This window comes from Lissotriton vulgaris, chromosome 2_1, assembly GCF_964263255.1.
Source record: "Lissotriton vulgaris chromosome 2_1, aLisVul1.2, whole genome shotgun sequence".
NCBI classification, from domain to species: Eukaryota; Metazoa; Chordata; class Amphibia; order Caudata; family Salamandridae; genus Lissotriton; species Lissotriton vulgaris.
Window position 1 is genome coordinate 744,173,749 of NC_141687.1, and position 18,514 is coordinate 744,192,262.

An 18,514-nucleotide genomic window follows, 5' to 3' on the forward strand; every position below is an offset into this window, starting at 1 on the left:
TTATATCAGAAAACTCAAAAGAAATGGTCCCCTGGGGCTCTCTTTTTCAGCTGTCATGCTGATACACATGAGAATTACTGATCTCTATTAAGTGTAGCTGTTAGCTCCACAGTTAATTTATGACTATAGGTACCACACCCTGCAGTGTTCTGAAGCTCACCTGCTGGCTACGGGACAGGTTTCTCGTTATTGCTGACAGTATAAACGATTCTCTTTTTTTCTACTTCTGAGGATTTGTTGATATGTTTGCAACATGTGCAGAACGCCTCTCATATGTAATGTTGTTTTTTTCCTAAACCTGTCTTGCGTTGTTTCTAACTTTCACGTCTTATTTTAACTCAAACTATTGCTGGGCATTCCCTGTGTGCAAAAAACTTATGTTGCACGACTTTAAACCAAATGTCTACACAGAAGAATGTTTTTGTTTACTGATAAGTGATAGCCTATTATGGGTACTGATGAGGATGAGAATATCAGTTCTTGCAGATAAAGTCAGGAACATAGAGTTCTGAGCCATGCAGAAAGCATGCATGAGAAATTAAAAAGAGCATGAATAAAGAGTGGCGAGAACAAATGGAACATCAAGAGACTCTGAAAGGAGAAAAGAGAAAACTAAAAAGGAGAAATGAGAGAATGTGGATAAAAGAATGAGGGCCTAAATGGAGAAAGAAGGGGTGTAGCTTCCGCCGAGGGGGATGCCAGAAGGCTGACGGAACTCTGTGTTGGAGGCCTTGTCATCACACCACTGCTTGACCTGCTTTCCCTCTTACCAGAAGCGGGGGAATTTCTTACAATGTTGTGGAGGTGAGCACCATCGCTTTTACAACGTTTCTCATCCTCCCACATGGCTGCAGCAATTGAAGATACACTGCCGTCTCTCTTCCTCAAAGATGCGGCGGCCATTTTGTCATACTGGGTACTTCATTTCATACTGCCTCAGAGAATAAAGGTACTGCCTCAACATCTATTCCCCTTCAAAAGGGCATTTTAATAGCTTATTCATGTGCTGTGGAATGGAGAACCAATGACATGGTCTTTGTTTTAAAAGCTTTTTCCAGCTGTAATACAGGCATGTCATCAATATAATCCAATGTCCCTGCATGTTAACCTATGTGGGTCAAACATAACAAATGATTAAACAACCTATTGCACAGGAGAAGGAGAAGGTGTGGAGCGGAATGGGACCTGCTGGTTCAACGTTTTAGAGAACAAGGCCATTCTGCAGATGACATCTATTGTCAAGTGTTGGAAGCGATCAAGGTACCTGAAAGAGGAGGTGACATTGCGAATATACCTGACATTAAGGAGTGCATTTGAATGGATTTACCGGCAAGTACCAGTAATGAATTGAATGATGTGAACGATTCGAGAAGACTGTCTATTACACAATTTCGAAAATGTCAGTACAGATGAATATTCTTATTTTTGAATAAGCCATTGCTGTCAACCCACATTATCCTGTATATATTCCATGATTTAATATATATTGGCGACTCGCTGTAACCATAGGATTGTTCATGACCGAATATCCTTGAATGGAAATTTTCCCTTTAGGTTTGAGATGACTTAATATGTGAACCCATTAAGTGCTTTTATGGAACCCTGTCACCTTATTGGTGGTAGATGATTGTATATCTTTCATTACACAGTATTCATTTTAGGTTTGGGATGTACTTGCTGAGTGATTTCCTAACAGGCTGTCATGTCCGAAATACATCAGCATTGTACACTACGGTAGTTACTATGTTGACCCATTCACTAGATTTATGGCACTCTGCATCCTTATATATGAAGATAATGTAATGTTTTGATGTATCGCATCGAGATTGCTGTTTATTAGCCCTTGAGGTGGGCGAGCAGGGCCGCTACTCTCTCACTTTACTGAGGGGAATATATGATCATGTCTACTCCTTACAACCACATGGGACTGACGGGTAAGGAAGCCCACGTATGGTAGACAGCGTTCCCAGTGTATGCAGTGAATTTATGATAGGTAATGAGACAAATGATATTTCCTAAGTGTATTGATGTGGTTTGGATTCTGATACTAACTTTTGAAGCAAGGCCTCTTTGCATTGAGCCTCCACAAGGTATTGCACTACTACCAAGATGGTGACCGGCTTGTTGCTGTCTCGCGTTTGGAGGATAGCCTTCATCGATAATGGGTGCATGTCCTCTACATCTTCAAGACGTTCGGAAGACATGTGGAGCAATTGAAGTTACATGGATGGTTTCCCCTGATATTGTCATCTTATTATTTGTTTGTGTTCCCTTCTGGTTGGACCAACGGGACTACAGGCAGCACCATTAGATTGATGCAAACATTTTTTACCTGCATAATATTGGCGATATGAGCCCACTTTAGTTATAGCTTACTAATGATCCTTTGTCGTTGGCCTATAGTGCGTTTACGGTGAAGTGTACAAATTGGATGGCTTTTTGACCTATCAGCAAGACATGTGAACTGTGGAGTACTATTATTGGTGGTGGGACTGGATGCTCACTATATTTCACTTTAGCAATTTAGTACTACAGTGTGCTGTGTGTATTTTTTTAGCAGCTTGATTCTCAATGGTATCCACTATTGATCAATAGGGCTGATTTCCATCTGTGCTAATAACTGAGTGTTTATTTACATGGACACTTTTGAATGTGTGGGTTGTGTAGGGACACATGGATATCTTCTAACACATTTGTGTTGACTACGGACATACTTCGGACACCCGGGTTGGTCGACATACATTTCTTCCAAAAAATACCTATGGTGACTATTGAACCCATTTGAGACACTCTTAAAGTTCAATAAAAGTTTATTGGTCATAATGAAGGTATGAATACAGAATATAGTAAATAAATTATGGGGGGAACAAAAGGGGTAAGGGAAAGGAGAATCTAGGGAGAAAAAGCAAAATACAATGTAAATATGGAAATAACAACAGCAAGCTTATCATGGGCAATAAAAGTGAAGAAAGGGGTACATTAAATATAAAATACAAGTAAATGCAAGTGAGAATATGCAAGTAATCATGTTAACAAGGAAAAAGGGAATGAAATAAGGACATCAGGGGGGTTTGGAAACTCCACTTGAGACACTCTTATCGGGTGCTGTTTGCCATAACAGAAACATATATACATGTGGTCTTTGTATGCACTGTTTGCATGTTCTATATGGGATTTCTCCCATGGTGTTTCTTTCCAACTTCACTGGAGTGGTGCACATATGAATGTTGGCAGACCAGTTTGACCACCATGATGTACTTGAGTTTAAAATGGACTAGGATTTAATTCCCCTTTTCAGTTGGTTTATAGGTGAGTGTGGTGGATGACTGTGTTGTGAGGAGAGCCTGCAAATTATTCAGGGGTTGAAACGTTGACAATGTTCTCCCATGTGGTTAAGGATGAAGTATGTGTTGAGGGGATAGTCTTGACATACAGGCTGTATAACAGACTTATGATCTTGGCAATACTATTGGGATATGTGTTATGTGCCATTGTGATGTTTTTGTTTTGGATGTGGTGTTGTATATTCATGTGAGCACTGTATCATCTGTGCTATTGATTCACTTTTTCACCCACTATTTATGCTAATTTTGTGATGAACTGTAATTGGATCGAATATGTATTATTTTTTGATTGAACCAAATGTTATATTCAGCTTATTTTTGTGAAGTTTGCTATTATTATAGAAATATGAAAATTGCGCCAAGACACCCCAGGGTATATGCTGCGCTTTACAAATGCCAATAAATAAATAAAATAAATAAATAAATAAATGATGTCTGATTGAATTCTAGATTGATGAAACAATGAAATAAGTTGGAAAAGAAGCCCTGACCTAATAAGTTCCACATGATTGTTGTTTATTGATTGTATTCACCCCAGTTCTGTGGGCAGAATGGGTGGTCCTTGTTATTTTTGTGCAGTCTTCCTATGTCATCATGCCTCTGTCCACACCTAAGCTTTCTCCTACGATAAAACCACAACAAGCTGGCTCTTGAAAAAGACATAAACATGTCCCACCCTCTTCTGATGAAAACATTTCATTTATCTCTATGGAGATTTTGCTGGAAGGAATACAGGCTCTTCGTCCTTTTGTAGAAGAAACAAAAATCAGAATAAGGCTCTGTACGCAAAATGGTCCAATATGGACTCACATATTACTAAAGCTGAACAAAGCATTAGTGATCTTCAGGATGGACAATATCGTCCATGCAGAAAGAAATTCAATCCCTTCAAAGCATGCTGAGGACTTGGAGTCCTGGAAGAGGTTGATGGCAAGGACCCTGTTTCCTTCTTTACTAACGTCTTGCCACAACTTTTGGATCTTCCACGTCTACGGTTCTCAACATTCAGAGGGACCATATGCTTGGTTGAAGGTCTTCTACATCTATCTACTTTTACACTTAAGCCCAGAGGAATTATCATTGTATTTCTTGAGTATACAGATCTCCCCATGGTCTTCCAAGCAGCAAAATCTAAAAATCAACTGTTTTTGTCTGGCTCCAAACTTTTCTTCACAGGATGTTGCCAATTTGACAGCAGATAGGCGGAAGGAATTTATTTCTCTTTGCCTGGCATTGCGATCTTTAGGTGCACACTTTGTTTTACTCCACCCCTGTACTTTGAAAGTCACTTACAAGGAAAAATCATACTCTTTTGACTACCCCATAGAACTGAGGAAATGACTACAAACAAATTCATTGGCTTCCATGGAGATTGCTGGTCCCTCTACTTGAAGCGTTCTATTTTTGTTTCATCTGACTTGATCTCTCCCTTCTTCTAGCCATTTTCTCCTTCTCATTTCAGGTATGTCTTGTCTTGTTTTGCCATATGTCTTCAACTCATTAATAATATTTTTGACCTACTGTACCGTGTGGTACCCTGACTCTCTCATCCACGTGATGTGCCGTAACCACCCCTACCCTGATGTTCTAATGCCCACAGGTATATTTTTCAGTCACCACTTTTGTGGCATGCACTGTTTACTGTCTCTACTTCTCTTCTTTCTCTCCCTTTATCTTCCTTACCTTTCTATCCATTACTGTAGCTTCCCTTGACTTCCCATATCCTTCTTTCCATGTTCCTTTGTTTTTCCGACTTATTATACTTACCTTAGTTTGAACTTATTGCTGGTCAGTCTATTATTTAATATTGTTTGATTGTTCGAATTCAGAGTCATAATTTGGAATGTTACAAGTTTAACTCATCTCATTAAGAGACAAAGAATTATTTCTCACCATGTAAAATAGAAACCTGATTTAGAACTTCTACAGTAAACGCATCTTACAGATACAGAATCACTGACATTGACTCCTTAACTCCATGGCTGCTAGAGCAATTCCCGCTGGGTGCTGAAATATTCAGAAACCCATGCTCCATGACGAGCTCAGCTCGTCATGAGTGTATGAGAGGTGTACATCATGACGAGCTGAGCTCGTCATGAGCGTCGAAGGTGTTAATTGGTAAGGTTCTTGTCTCTCTCACACAAAATAAAAAGAATGGTGTTGTTATTTTTTGTTATAAATATCTTGATGTTTCTATTTTTTCCCAGGAAACAGGTTCTTATGGTAGATGGATTGCTACTACCCTATCTATTAACAAAATATCCATTACTGTTTTTTAATGTCTATGCTCCACCCAAAATGATTTTGTGAGGAAGTATTGCTCCACATTGTTCAGGGTGTAGGTCTGCCAGGGAAAGCTTCTATGCACCCAAGCTCCACTGGCCATCTAAAACAGAGGGTCTAAAGACTTTCATGTTATTATACATTGAAGTGCTGTCATGTAAAGGCATACTGTAACAGTCCATAATTTAGGTTTCATAGAAATACACCTGTAAAAGGCTTTCAATTATCAGTTCAGTGGTTAATTAAAGGATCTTTTAGTATGTTTAGGAGAAATTTGGGAACAAAAATGAAACTTTCTAAAAAAAAGTTTCATTTTTAGGTCTAGTTTGTACCATTGTACAAATGCGATACATATATGATCATACTTTGCGCAATTTGTATTTTCTGCAGTTCATATAGAGATGCCATTTGTTTTACCCCATTGTAATGTACTATAAAGCTTTCCACAGATTCCAATTCTAAGGGAGGAGTGTATTTACTACCATGAAATGTATGTATGCCTATGGTATTTCTATAGCATGTACTTAGCCAAAGGCATCAGAAATCTCTACATGGTTAAAGCCAAGCTTAAAGTCGGTGAGTAATAGGAGAGGAAGCTGAGTTGTGGACAGTTAATGAATTATGATGTACTGTTCTTTAAAGATGTGAGTCTTCAACTCTTTCCTAAATAGAATACAAATGCAGACAAGAACTATGTGAAGTTACAGCAGACATGCAGTTTTGGTTGAAAGACTACCAGCGAAGTTTGAAGTTTAAGTTTATATGTACAGGAGTATGAACAAATCTGAATTTACTGATAGTGGACCATTTTTCATGTACACTTAATGTAAATGGCAGACGACACTTCTAAAAAGAGACAACTCAGAGCCAAATTGCTCCGCCAATGTCTCACAAGACAAGGCTCTGACGTGTCTAGAATAAGAGTGCACTGAGGTGACTCGGAGACTTAGACTTGGAACACAGTCAAGCAACAAGCTGAAGCAGTTTTTTTCATTTGTTTTCAGGATTTGGAATGCTTGCGTGTGGAGCTATTCTTTTTTTAAAATTTGTACAAAGCAATGAGGAGACATGTTGAGGCAGGTTAGGTGTATTACCTGTGTGTGCTGGCCTTTGATACCTGGGGTGTGAGAAGAATGCCGAAGGAATCAAATGTGACTATAAATGCTTGTTACGCAAGCAGGTCTCTTCCATCACTTGTCTGGGCTGTTTACCCTGCAACAAGCGGCTGCCGTTGTTTGCCCATCATTTTCTGTTTGCAAGTCCTACTTGGCATGCAAAAGCTTTTGTTTTACACCATGCCAGGTTCTTAAAGGAAGACAGCATTATTTCTCAGGCACAATGCCTACAATCGTAATAATATGAGTAAGGAAAGTAACCATTGGTGAGGATCGACAGAGAACTCAAGAAAGGAGAATTGTGGAAGATCAGCCGAGGTAGCTGCCCTATGACAATTTTATATGACATTTCATCACACTCCCCATGATACGTGTGTATAGTATTGTTTATTCTATTGGCCTGACATGGTTTGTCCACCCAACTATACAGAGAGCATTGTTATCACTGTTAGATGGGACAGTTCTATATCTTTGATTATATTTGAAGTGCTATGCCCCCCTCTGTTGTGGAAATGGTTTTTGCATACATAAAAACGCTTTAAAGTAAGTAAATATATAGTTGACAAATTCAATTGATCCCAATGAATTTCTGAATAAGGAAATAACATTTATGGTTGCCTGGACTTTTTGGGAAGGTTCAGAATCTTAGTTCTCATAATTAAAATGTACATAAGTGAGCACATCTGCACCATCTATAATTCCTTACATACTGTTGGAAATGTTTAGCCACAAAAAATGCAACATTATCGCTCCAATGAATTAAAAACATGGCTTTGTTTCACAAGTCATAAGGGGCTGAAACAGGCACCAGAGCATCTGACCTTGCTGCTTAGCCCATTGGCCATAGTTCCCAGTTGAGATTTGTGACTTGAAAGTCCAAAAACTACAGCATCACATTTGTAAGTTGGATTCTGCACCTGGCCATGCTTTCATTATTTGCACCTTTGAATGATGTTGTTGTAAGACATGGCACCTTTGGCAGTGTTTCCTTTGACTTTGTTGCATTCCGACCTCCTGTTTTGCTGACTTCAGTTTTGCTGGCTTTAGTATTCTGGGAACTTTACCACTGCTAACCATTGCTTAAGTGCATGTGCTCTTTCCCTAAAGCATGGCAACACTGGCATATCCACAATCGGCATTTTTAATTTAGTTATAAGTTCCTCGTAAAGTGCTCTACATGTGCCCAGGGTCTGTAAATTAAATGCTACTAGTGGGCCTGCGGCACACATTGTGCCAGCCACTCAAGTAGCCCTTTAAACATGTCTCAGGCCTGCCAAGGCAGAGCCTGTGGGTGCAGTTTTAACCTGCCGTTTTGACTTGGCAAATAAAGCCTTTTGCCAGGCCCAAACCTCCCTTTTTAAAACAGATAAGCTACCACAAAGGGAGGCCCTGGACAGTTCCAATGGGAGGGAGCTGTGTATTTAAAAAGTTGGACTTGTACTTTTAAGTTTTGCATGCCCAGGTAGTGAAAAACTCCCAAATTCGATTTTTCACTACTGCAAGGCCTAGCACTCACATAGGCCAACACTGGGATGATCTTATTACATTTCATTAGTGTCTTTTCCAATTGGGAAAAGATGGACATTCCAACTTGGTGTCTCTGGAGTCACAAATTTAAAATCACAATTTATGTCAAAGTTGGAGTTTAAATTGTAAGGTTGAAAATGCCACTTGACATTTTCTTACTTTGACCATTCTGTGCCTCAGTCTGTCTCCGAACACATGTCTGGGGTGGGTGACAGCTGGGCTTTGTGCATGCCCTCTAGACAGCCAGACACAAAGTGAGCTTAAATGTACCTGATGGGCCATTCACATCCTGAGGGACCATCCTGGACAGGATGGGAGGGAGGAGCTGAAACTTGAAACCTGAATAGGGATGTGCCTGTCCCCCCACAAAGAGCTGCATACCCCTCCCCCCAGTAGTTAGTCTGGAGCCATGGTAGGGTCATTGTGCACTTCAAAGGCCTCTCTTTGAATTCTCCCTCAGTTCAGAGGCATAACTAGGTATACATACTGAACACCTGACACCACCAACTCAATACACCTTTTGACCTGATGACACTCTGCCAAGAAGGACTGCTGTGCTGCTAAAAGGACTGTCACTCTGCTGGAGTCTGCTGGACTCCTGCTCTGCTAAACCTGTCCTGCTACCCTACTTGCCAGATAGCGAGTAGGGCTGGACCTGCATCTCTACATCTCCAGAATCAGGTGACTCCAAGGGCTTGCTGGCCTGCCTCCTGTTGTAAAGTCTCAGGGACATCTAATAATTAATTCAACTTTGCTACAGCCTCTGGACTAAGCCAACTGTGAGTTCTGCCCCGCCAAGTGGTGCCAATCCAGTTCTAGGCCCTTGGAAGTGAGTTTTATGGCTATCTCTGCTAATATCCCCGCATCTATGTCCTTGCACGGGTCAGAACCTACATATCTATCTCACCTCAATGCCAACGCATCGCCGCTACTACGGCTCTAAAGACTTCATATCGCCAGCTGCGCGGCTCGATGATGATGCATTTCCTTCATAGCCAGGAGTTTGACGATGCATCTCCCAACCGCACTACTCAGAACTGTCACATCGCCTACAATCCTATGAATCGGCACCCACACATTACCTACAACTGCTCCTTGCATCTTGTTCTCGACGTCAATGCACCGTCCAGAAAGGTACTGTTTCAGTGAGTCCTGCATGGCACATGTATCCGTCCCATACTTCATTTCGGTCAGCCTGAACTTTCAGATTTGACCCGGTTAAGTGTGACCAGATAGCCCCAGTTGGCACTTTATGTTTCTAAGCACTATGTTTCAAGATATTCTTTAAAACTCTGGTTCTACTTATTGGATTTTTTTAGTGTTGTGTAACCTGGTGTGGATTATTTTTGTGTGGGGGTTTCATAGTTTTAAGTGTTGCACAAGCACTTTATACAGTGCCTCCTAATTTAATCCTGCCTGCTCTGAGCCACGTTACCATAGGGTGATCACAGGTTAATATAGGTGTGTGTCCGACTTACCCGAACTAGGATTGTGGTCCCTTCCTGGACAGGGTGGATACATCTGCTAACTAGAGATTCAATGTCTAACTATTGTCGTGCACATTCATCGGCTGCATTGAAGTTAAGCCTTTACCTTAGCCAAGCTACCAAACAGCAAGGCATTGATGTGTTAGGAAAACTGGTCCTCTCTGGTTGTGAATAGCTGAGCCTCATACTTAGCCAATGACATTGTACTGCTCCACTCTCCAACTCCTCTCCCACCTGCAGCAAGCCAATGACTTCCTTGGGGGGTGATGTTAGTTTCAGTGATTCTAAGCAAAAAATCCAAACTAATGCCATCATCTGAAAGTAATGCCTCTCTAAATGGAAAGTTGTCAGACAAAACTGACTACTCTCAAAGGTGCACTATAAACGATGTGCTTAGAGGGCACTGAGTTGCATAAAGTCTCATCATGTTATCATTGTTGAGTACTTTGTAAATGGAAATATGTGTACTTAGGATTTGTGATTACAGCATCAAACTTTTCTGGTTGAGCTGGATTACTTTAAAGGACGTATTTTTGTTAAAAAACTGTAGTGCTGAGATGTCTCATGCTGATGCCTCTATCAGTGTTCCATGTCAGATTGTTAATTCCCAAAGCAAGATGGCCTCAATTCTCCTGAGGTCGCCAGTCAAAAAGTTCAAATGAAAAGGAGGTGGTCTTTAGATTACTCAAAAGTCTATTCCACTTGAATCGTTCGGCAGTGCATCTTTAACCCCTTGCTCGTGGCCGGAATTCCGCGCCTGTGCGGCACATTCCGATCCCGGGCGTGGTCATGACGGCTCCCGGCCGACATCAGCACACGCCCACCGTGACGCATGACGGACGGGAGCTGTCATCAGCACGCAAGGGGTTAAACACTTACAGCTGTGTTTACACTCCAAACTATGATTTTAACATTCGTATTTCCCGGAAGTCAAGCAAAGTCCAGTCAATAGAATGGAGGTCTTTGTTGAATTCCGCGCAGATCTATTTTCTGCCGTGAGGTAGCCTGGCCTGTTTCCATTCAGAAAGATGCACAAGAATAAGATGGAATAGGTTGTCGGTGCAGCACTAGAAAGGTGCAGTGGCACCAGGGCCTGGAGGGGGGGGGAGGGTACTGCACTCAAGTTATGACTGTCTTTTACTGCCCTACCAGGGACAGGGAGCCCAATTACTCTTCTTGCATTAGAGCCCAGGGTTCCCTTGCTACTACTGACAGAAATCACGTGGCAAGTTACATCTCTGTGGCGCATTAATTCAATTATATGAGCTGCTGCTCATTAAGGGTGAGAACTTTGGCACAAAGGATGCTTGTGTACACATTAGAGGTAACAGAGGAAAGGAGAGAGGTGGAGCCTGCAAGTGGTGCGGGGTGTTACATGTAAATGAGACAAGCGAGAATGTTAAACTGCTGACTGGCAAAAAAGAGAGTAATGGAGGCCAGACCGGCGCCATTGGCTCACAGAGAGAAGGGAAATAAAGAGGATTTGTCAGACAGTCCAGACCATGCCAGTGACCAAGGCGTGGGGCAGTTGTGTATGGCAGCTGGGAAATTTTACACTGATGCCAAGTAATTTAGCACATAATGGGCGCGTTCTTTGTACCAGTCGTTTTCTAGGCATTACACTAACTTTCTGGTGCAATATGTTGTTTTTTGAAGTACTGTATGTCAGTGCAAAAATGCATCAATACATTGCCAGTCAACAATCAGATGAGATCCAGTGCAAAATTGCCAAGGATGATGTAATGTTCATTGTATTGCCACGCAAGTGTGTGCTTGGCACTCTTAGACCATCAGGACCAATTTAGAAATAGAATTTTACAGAAATGTAATCATGTGTTATGTGCAATTTTAGGCCATTTTGGCTATATTGCCTAAATTTGGTGAGGGTACAAAATAGGGATTAATTGTCTCCTGGACCAATTTTGGTACTTGCATAATAGTGAATGGACGTACACTAGAATGTATTCCCGTCTGATCAAGAAGCTTTGGCAAAGCCAAATAGAAATGGGTTCAATGTGCAAATATATGCCTTTTTAGCACATTAGACTGAGATACCTGTTAGGGCGCCAGAAGACGTGGAGAGAGCGAGCTATATTAGTAAAGCAGTCCCTCTTCCAGTTCATAGTACACTCAATCAATAGTTTTTGGTGAGAGATGAATACTCTTCTGAGCTGAGCTGAGGCATGATTGACAAAGTCTAAAGTAGGCCTTGGCGAAATTTCCGTTACTCTGGCGTAAGCTCACATTACTTTGTGAATTTCATGTTATCCCTTGTTGCATGAAATTCTCGAAATTGTTTCATTACACCACGTTGCATAAGTATGCTGCATTTGTGGCAAAAGTTTAGCACTGGACCAAGGGAACAATGCAAGTAACCAGTGTGGATGGGGGCTGCTGTTTGTGGCACTTGTGTTTTTTGTGCTTTTGTTTAACACAAAATGCATCATCGGCTCCAAAATGGGTGCGAGAATGCATTTTGCTCTATAATATAGCTTTTGTGAAATTTCACGTAATTAAAAGTAAATCAGAAATAAGAACCAGGCCTCTCATCAGGAGGCCACCACTGCTTCCTCCACCCATTGTCACTGCCAGCGCTGCCAAAGATAGTACCTACCCAACTACTAACCATCACATCAAAGTGTGACATTTCAGATTGTTTGCGGCCCCTAAAGCTATAAGAATGGCTTGGGCGCCTAGTATGAGTTTTTTCATGTACTTTGAATGAATTAACAAACAGCTCCACCATGTGGCAGCTGTCATAAGTGCCGGTATTGATAATTAAGTGTCGGTACCAAGTACCGGAAACCATCGGCTCAAATTAAGCACTGCATCCTTGTTTATTGATTGGTCAATGGTCCTAAATTTTTTGAATTTTAACTAAGACGGAAGACTAGTCCTTTGGAGAACAGAGTCTAAAGCCTCTATTAAAGTACAACAATGGTAGCACAGAACTGAATAAGAAGAAGGAGTGGGCATGGTTTCAGTACCTCCCAGCGGCGTGCAGTCCTGCATGTTCAGGAGATCTGAAGGGACTATGGAATTAACATTGTTCTCTACATCTAGTGTAATGTGCCACTTTCTCTCAGTCTTCACCTGGTAATCTCCCTATACACTGCAATGGCATTTATCTACAAACTGCTGTAGTTCATAGATTCCTGCTTTAGTTTATTGGTTTCCAAACAAGAACTGACAATGAAGAACCAATATAATTCATCCGGAGGTCTTAAAGAAGCTTTGCGTTGAGCTAACCTGGAGAATTGAGCTCAGCTGAGGTGGACTGACCTGCTGAAAAATGAACCTAGTTCCTGGAAGGTTGGTGACTTTTGAAAGTAAGGTAAGGCTTAGCAGACTATGTCACACGCCAGGCAGTAACCAATCAACGACAGGAAGGTCTGAGTAAGAAGCAGCCACGCGTCAGGACTCTAGCCAATCATACCAGCCTTTTAGAGGTAGTGGCCTGTTGTGGAAGCTCTTGATTGACCTAAAAGCAACTGTCACTGGTTCAATGTTTTATGAGGGACAAACCAAGCATCTGCATTATTAAAGGTGTTCAGAAAAAGGACAGTAGTAAAAGAAATTGTGAGATATTTATTCGAATGATTCTCTTTACAACTGCTTTCCTACAGAAGCAGATCAACAGAGTGCTTGGCACTGTTTTGGTAGCAAAATAAAGCCCCGGGTGAATGCTATTGTGTGAATAATCTACATAAAAACAAGCATGTGTAATTGTTTCACTCACTAAAAATCCATCCTGTTCAATGATTGGTTAGAGGATATAGGGACCTTAGAAAAAGGTGGGAAATGGACAAAAGAGAGACTTGTAGTAACTGATATATGAGGAACTAACAGGACTCAGAGCCTGGACACATGTTGGAAATGCATAAAAGGAAGACTTGCAGTAGCTGGTAATGAGTACAAAAAGACTTGTGGTCACTGTTTATGAGGACTTAAGTGGGCATTGGAGCCTAAAAAAGGCAGGAAGTGGGTATAGTAAGCAGATAGGGATCTACCAGGACATAGGAGCCTAGAACCAAACACGTAACTGGTAGAGGAAAGAATTGTAGTGACTGGTAAATGGAGTAGGAGAGGGACCAACAAAACAATAGAACCTTGTAAAATAAAATGCAGGAACTGGGTGAAGAAGATTTTCACTGAGTGCTAAGCTGCGTTTGGGAGCACAACACTGCGAAGCCAGCCATCTGTATTCCAGAAGCAGGTGCAAATTCATCCCCTGAAGGGGCACAGCATCTTATGCTGCAGGTATTAAACTTTCAATCATTTCCTCTATATACTCAGCTTCATCTGGGAGAACGCTCACTCCAGATCGCCGCAGGAAAGACGCAGGACCTTATTTCCGAGAAAGTGACTCAGCGCGGTGCCGCAAGCCATTTTGCTGTGCTGCACTTTCAAAGCCCAGGGGTGAGTCATATCTACAGCGATATGACGGATCCCTTTGCTCCACCCCTGCGCTGGCGCACAATTCGCTGCCATGCGCTGATGCATGCACCCTTGCACCATGGGACACCTTTCTGCACAAAAACAATCATGAGAGGTGTTTTCCTCTTTCTATTTATGGAATCACACATACAACGAGGATTAAACGAGGAGAAATGAAAAATTTCTCCGTGTTGTGCCTAATTATGGCTCCCCTAGGGAGGCACAGCATTCTGACGCATGCCCAAGTTTACGATTTCTCGTAAATCTAGGAATGTTTCATGTTCCATGGGTGTTAAGTGGGAAAACCCACAGCAACACTCACGGAATGCCCCTTTCATGCAAAGTGATGCATGAAAAGGGGTCGTATTTACAAGAACACAAAAAGTCACTCAGTGCGGCTTTACGTGTCCTGGTATATATGGCGTAGCAAAATGTCATTGCAGCATTGTGCTTGGTTTTGGGGAATGGAGGGAGGATGCCTGCTTCCTATTCAAGGAAAGCAGCAGGAAAACGTGGGACCTGGCCAGGAGCGGAGGCGGCGCGGGACCCGGTTAGGTAAGTTTTATTTTTAAAAATTTCCTCCCCCCGCGCGAACACCCGCGCGAACAGAAACCACGAGTTATGCGAGCCGCCACTGGTAATTTTGACTTTAGCACTGAAAGTCAGACATCTCTCAAAGATGTTCAATAATCACAGATATCTTTTGTCATGTCTGGGGCTCATCAATACGATGTATTTGGCATACTTTCAAAATTAAGATAATTAAGTTTGTGTGGAACTAATAGCATATTTCCTAAATGACTTTGATTTACAATAACACATTTAAATTGACATTAACCTTTGATTGGATTCTTTCAAAATGATACATTTCTCTTTACTCTGTTAAATTTACATGATCACTTCTTATGCCTGTGCAATGATTCTGAGGTGGATGATTCTGTGTATTTCAATGGAAATGTGTATTTTATTGGCAACTCGAATAACAATTTTGCTTGTTTGCTACTGGAGTTTAACCGAAGAATCGAAGTTGCCAGCATCTCGCTGTTACTGCATGTGATCGGGGAAAAACTCTTTGTCTCCCTCTACTATACCTAATTATAAAGTAAACTCTACTCACTGTATCTCAATGTATGGAAATGTAAATAACCGGTTTCCCACAAGTCTCACCTCCGCCCTACACCTAGCTGAAACCCGAACAGACTGGTGACCAGGGATGAGATCACGGTGTGTTTGGCTGGACTGGTATTAATGCACCCGGCCATAAATATTCTGTCATCGGGATTACACAAGGATATTCTGTTCTGCAAAGCTGAGCCCCAGCTGAGAAGCATCATTAATATATTGACGCTGGTGCTATGAATTTACATCCCTACCGAGGTGAGAAAAGGAAAATATGGTTCATGAAATACCCGTGAACAGCCTCCTGTAATCAGAAATAACTGGCTAATATCTAGGAAATGTCTGGATTAGTTCAACCCCCATTGTTCTTTGCGAATGAGGCCCCTTCAAATATTTCACAACAATTTCTGAAAGGTTATTTCAAAAGATTTTGCCAACAAAGTCATACATCAAAGCTGATGACACTATCAAGGATGCTCCAGAGTCAGTTCAGATGCATGCATCTCATTGCATTGTGGTACTTGTAGTCCAGGACTGTTCAGACACTTTACTATGTGAACAGGTCAGAGTGGCCTGATCTTTCAAACCATACACTGAGATATAGTTTTGACGCCCACGTTAGGAAGACACTATTGCAAGATCACCAACCCAGTGCTCTCTATTCATTGAGATATATTGCAAGAATTATCGATGCACCGCTGACCTACCTGGCTTGTACGAGAGTCCTGGAGGGAAGAGGAACCCCTGCTGGGCCGCTGCGGCAGCGGCTAATGTCCGCTGGTCGTGTGGAAAAATCGGGATCATGAGCGGAGGCATGTGACCCTGGACCTGCTGAACAGAAGAGAGGCTCTGATCAGAAACACCGCAAATGCGTCTTGACAGCCATTTCCTTGCCCTTGGAAGAATCCTTGTGTCCAGACAATTCCTGCAGAATCCACGCCTCGGTATAATCCCTCGCCACCCCCCATTATCACATCAAAGGGCTATCTGGCATTGTTTTCTCGTGCTCTGCAAGGTGCAGCAGACTCGGCTAACTGCAGCCTTCAGTGCACCTTCTGCACTTCACAATCCCTTTCAGCGACATGGATGACGGCACAACCACCACAACAGACTCTTGCGTGGTTTGTACAGACACTGTCAGCAAACTGCAAACTAAACATACAAAAGATTTCTTAAACATGTTCTTAATTCCATGGTAGGATACTATTAAAAATTAGACTTGCAAACTAAATAAAATAAGTAATTTAACCATGGCATGTTGTGCTCTGATGTACTGTCATGCTTTATCAAGTTGGTCATTTATGCATTCTATATATTGTAACCAGTCGAGATGAAACAAGCAGAATTCTTTCACACAGTCCTGGGTGTATGGAGAGATCAAATAGTTTGACCTTTTTAAATGTAATTACTCTATTCCACACTTTGGATAGTTTTACTTTTTGTGTCTGGGAATTTTAAACGAGAGACCAAACCACTGAAAATATGAACTGTGCAAAAAAAAAACCCAACAAAAAAAACAACAAAGCCATTTACACACGTTGGTTTCTTGTGTATGAAGGAGTGGAGCAAATGGATTTGTAGCATGACAAAACAGGAGCAAGCAGATACCACTCAACCTTTGTTGCATTTACATATTAATTATGAAAATAAATATTATCTCCGCATAACAAATGTGACAGAGGGGCAAAGCGCGTAAGTCAAAGTTAGTAGGTTCCATCCTCATTACATAAGCAGCATAAACAGTATAAAAATGAATTTGCTATATATAGTTTAATGGTCTAGGATGTATATGTCACAATCTCAATATAATCATGAGAGGTGTTACATGCAAAAAAAACATTGGTAAACCCAGTAGGTCTCCTCTCAGCTGAGCAGAGGGTGGTGGGAATGGCTATCGGGTAGGAGGAAAAGCAGGAAAAACAGAGGGAGAGAGCAAGGAAGCATGCACCCAATGGTGTGTTGAAAGTAAGCATTAGAAGGAAACAACTCATCCAATGAAGAACACTGTAAAACCAAAATTCACCTGGGTGGAACAAACTCAAGACAGGCAGGGAAGCCACTGAAGGTTGAGCACTTAACTAAGATAGAAAGCAATGCCTCCAAATTGTGAGCAAGGAACTTACCTAAAGCCCACTGTAACAATAGGTCTGGTTACAGACAGCTAAATCTGTATGTAGCCAAGACCTACAAAATGTAAGGTATTTTAACCTCTTCGGTGCTCATGACAGCTCCCGGCTTTCTTTTTTTTTTTTTTTTTAAGTTTGAAGTTTATTGAAATATAAAGAAACAGAGACAGAAAATGAAGAAACAATCAAAGGTTATGAGAAAATGAGAGTAATCTTACATATGAACGAAGTACATTTAGGAAACTGAAGCATAAAATATGAGTAAATAAGCAATGAGAATGAGGAACATAGGAGGATGAGGAGACATCTTAAAAATATGAAAATAGATTAAAAATATTATAAAACATTTGCTGTAAATAACAATATGATAATCGAATGAATTAAGGTAATGCATTTATGGAGGTTTACAAACTTCAACCGTACGTATTGGAAGTGGAGGAGGAGGTTTAGCAACTGAGGATAGATAGTCAGTGAGGGGAAGCCATAAGAGATCACGTTTGATTGCTAAGGAGATAGGAGAGACAAAATTAGTGTCAAGTCGGTGATTAAAGCACACTGCATTCCACCATGCAGTAAAAGAAACATCTTTAGCTTGTTTCCAATGCGATGTGATATGGTGGAAAGCAATGGCTATGCAAAGGTCAAATAATTTGTGGTTGGAGTTGGACTCAACAAAGGTGGGGGATAGGGAACCTAAGAAAATGTGTGAAATGGAGAGTGAAACCGTAAATTTGAAATTTTTTTGTAGCTGGGACCAAACTAAGTGCCAGAAACGTAATATAGGGGGACATTCAAATAGCATGTGTTTCAAATCAGCTGAGATGGAAGTGCAGGACCAACAAGTAGATGGAATGTCTGGGGAAAAGGAAGACAGGAGCAACGGGGTGAATAATAAACGATTATAAATAAAGAATAAGGTTTGTGTGGTATTTGCAGCCCTGGAAGTACTGTGAATCTTGGACCAAATTTTGTCCCATAAAATGGTGGACCACGTGTGAGAGAAATCTTCTTCCCAAGCCAACTCAACCTTAGATTTTGAACGATCAACTGAGGATTGTAGAGATTTATAAATAAAT

General features: G+C 41.3%; 1 protein-coding gene across 9 annotated transcripts in view; it reads right to left on the reverse strand.

Annotated features, from left to right (window-relative positions):
• SOX6 (SRY-box transcription factor 6) overlaps nucleotides 1-18,514 on the reverse strand; it is a 790,083-nt gene that overhangs the window by 192,850 nt on the left and 578,719 nt on the right. For all 9 annotated transcript variants that reach the window (XM_086956030.1, XM_086956031.1, XM_086956034.1 and 6 more), the window contains one exon: nucleotides 16,020-16,140. In XM_086956030.1, the coding sequence (XP_086812156.1) occupies nucleotides 16,020-16,140 (121 nt within the window). The remainder of the gene's footprint in view (nucleotides 1-16,019; nucleotides 16,141-18,514) is intronic.